General features: G+C 39.3%; 1 protein-coding gene across 1 annotated transcript; it reads left to right on the plus strand.

The window, feature by feature from the left end:
- The first annotated feature begins 1,171 nt into the window (after window positions 1-1,171).
- On the plus strand, window positions 1,172-2,104 carry LOC101627223 (olfactory receptor 14J1-like). Its single transcript, XM_004695695.1, has one exon. It carries the CDS (start codon window positions 1,172-1,174, stop codon window positions 2,102-2,104), a length of 933 nt encoding a protein of 310 aa, XP_004695752.1.
- Window positions 2,105-2,753: the final 649 nt, after the last annotated feature.

Here is a 2,753-nt window from a genome sequence, read left to right on the forward strand (position 1 = left end):
ACTTTCATATTTTGGCTATTGTAAATATGCATTCATAATAAATGAACACAGTTTTAAACATACTAATTATTTGTGTTATTTATTAAAAATGTTATCTAGTACAAAGTTACATGGTTTAATGCAAACTGTTTTAAGGGTTTTAGTAAATAATTGGCTCTTTTCCAGAAAGTAAGCACAAATTTGGCCATAATCCTTATTTGTTTTAAACTTAATCTTATTTACTTTTATGAAATAAGCATCATAATCTTTGTTTTTTAATAGTATGAACTTTTTTGAAGAAAGTAAACATTGTTTTACAATACTATCTGGTATTGGATCTACTTTCATTCACTACAAATGGACATTACAACTAGTTATCCTCAAAAATAATAGTATTTTATTTTTCATCAAAGCTAATGGGTTGGAAATAAAAATCATATTTCAGAAATGCCTTAGATTTTTCTTAAGTATTAGAGCAAATGATTTTTTGAAGTATATATTAGTTTTATTATTTTCTTATGAAATGCATTGGGGAAAGTGGTTTTTTTCATTTCCTATGGGAAATTAACATCTAGCAGATATTAATGATAATGATCAGTTATAAATCAAAATGATTGTAGAGGTATTTCAGTTTTGTTGTTCATAAGTTTATTTACTAAGGAAATAATTATTTAGTTAGAAGCAAAACCATGAGGAATTTTTTCTCTAATATATAAGACAAAATTATAACATTTCAATAACAACATGATTGTTGGAGTGGTGTATGAACTGACAAAATGATGAATGAAAGTGATGAATAAAAACGAGGAGATGGCTAAAAACACTGGCAGTGTGACGGTATGAACTGCATAAAACCTTCAATGTAAACCAAGCTTCAAAGCTCCATAGTACCATTAATAAAGTTATATATTTTAAGGTATCTAATATGTTTTATAACATACGGTCACATTTCTTTTCCTTTGATTGAAATGGGCATTATTAAGATTTGGAAACTACCACTGTTTCCATGGAAGTCACTGAATGTGCTCCTCATGATTATTTAACTAGAAAATTATTTTGTATTTATGATGAAGTGATGATTCCTTGCTTAACTTCATGGAACCTGAGGTAAGTTATGTGCTTCAGTACAATAAAATTTCAAGCATTCCCATTTTGTCTTGCAGTCACTATCTTTCAAAAGTTGAAAAGGACTATGGCTAATTCCACTATGAGCGGGTTTCTTCTGATGGGATTTTCTTCCAAGCCTGAGCTAGAACTCGCCAATGCTTCTCTGTTCTTAGTCTTATACCTGGTGGCAGTAACGGGCAACATCCTCATTATCACCGCGACTTCCATGGACAGTAGTCTGCACTCACCCATGTATTTCTTCCTGAAACATCTCTCAGTTCTGGATCTGTGCTACATTTCTGTGACTGTGCCAAGGTCCATTTACAACTCTTTCATGCACAGTGGCTACATTTCCTTTGGGGAATGCATGGTGCAATGCTTTGTTTTCGCTCTCTGTGCTTGTGCTGAGCTGTTCATGCTCACGGTGATGTCTTATGACCGCTACGTGGCCATCTGCCTTCCACTGCGCTACGAAATCATTATGGATGTCCGCACCTGTGTCCACGGAGTCCTGGGCGTCTGGATCAGTGCAGTCATTACTGGAACCATGCACACAGCTGGCACTTTCTCCATCCACTTTTGTGGCTCCCAGATTCACCAGTTCTTCTGTGACATCCCCCAGCTCCTGAAGCTCTCTTGTTCTAGTGAGTACATCAGTGAAGTTGCGGTTAGTGGATTCGTTGCACTTGTGGCCTTTCTTTGTGTCATCTTCATTGTACTGTCTTATACTCAGATATTCTCTACTGTGCTGAGGATGCCATCTGCTGAGGGCAGAGCTAAGGCCTTTTCCACTTGCCTTCCCCACCTTGCTGTGGTCATATTGTTTATTACAACCAGTGGCTTTGAGTTTCTCAAGCCCCCTTCTGACTCTCCAAGTGCACTGGACATTTTGCTCACTATTATGTACACAGTTGTGCCCCCAACACTCAACCCCATGATCTACAGCCTGAGAAATAAAGCCATAAAAGTTGCTCTAAGAAGGGCTTTTCACGGAAGAAAACGTGACCTCTTTTGTTGAGGCACATTTATTCATTCTTGCTTGGGATACAAGTGTTTGGGGGGAAACACTAGCTTAAATAAAATAAGATAACCGAAAGTTAAGGGAGTTTCTAAAGAATGAAGACTGATGGCCTGGAATGAGGCCTGGGATTAATCTCCAGACAGTTCTGGAAAAGCTGTCAGAACTTTGAGCTCAATGACTATTTCCTATCTTCTGCAAGGGACACATGTCTAAGATCCATGTAGGTGTCTCTTCTGATGCCTCTGTCTTATGCTGTCTTTGCATGGAGAAAATCACAGGTGGTTGTTAAAAACCCCCTGGGCCCTCCCTGGTTGCACAGTGGGTTAAGATCAGCACTAGGAAGCTGCTGTGGCCACTGCATGCAAGTCTGATCCCCCGTCAGGCAGGTGACCCAATTTATGTGGCAGACCTCTCCTGACCCACATGCTGCTCTCCTCAACAGTGTATTCAGTTGATCTGGACTGTACCCCACTTCTTGTATGCATAAATAAATAAACATTAAAAAATACACTTACCCCGGGCCCTCCCTGGTGGCGCAGCGGGTTAAAGCACTGCACTGAGAATCTAAAGCCGCTTCCGCATGAGTTCGATTCCCGTCTGCCCCGGAGGTGACCACATGGCGCGGCAGACCTCTCCTGACCCGCCC

The sequence above is a fragment of the Condylura cristata genome, unplaced genomic scaffold, assembly GCF_000260355.1.
Source record: "Condylura cristata isolate star-nosed mole 26May11 unplaced genomic scaffold, ConCri1.0 scaffold00098, whole genome shotgun sequence".
In the NCBI taxonomy this organism is placed as follows: Eukaryota; Metazoa; Chordata; class Mammalia; order Eulipotyphla; family Talpidae; genus Condylura; species Condylura cristata.

Bases quoted from the DNA above. Each gene is read 5' to 3' on its own strand.
- LOC101627223 (XM_004695695.1), top strand. From the start codon at position 1,172: ATGGCTAATTCCACTATGAGCGGGTTTCTTCTGATGGGATTTTCTTCC.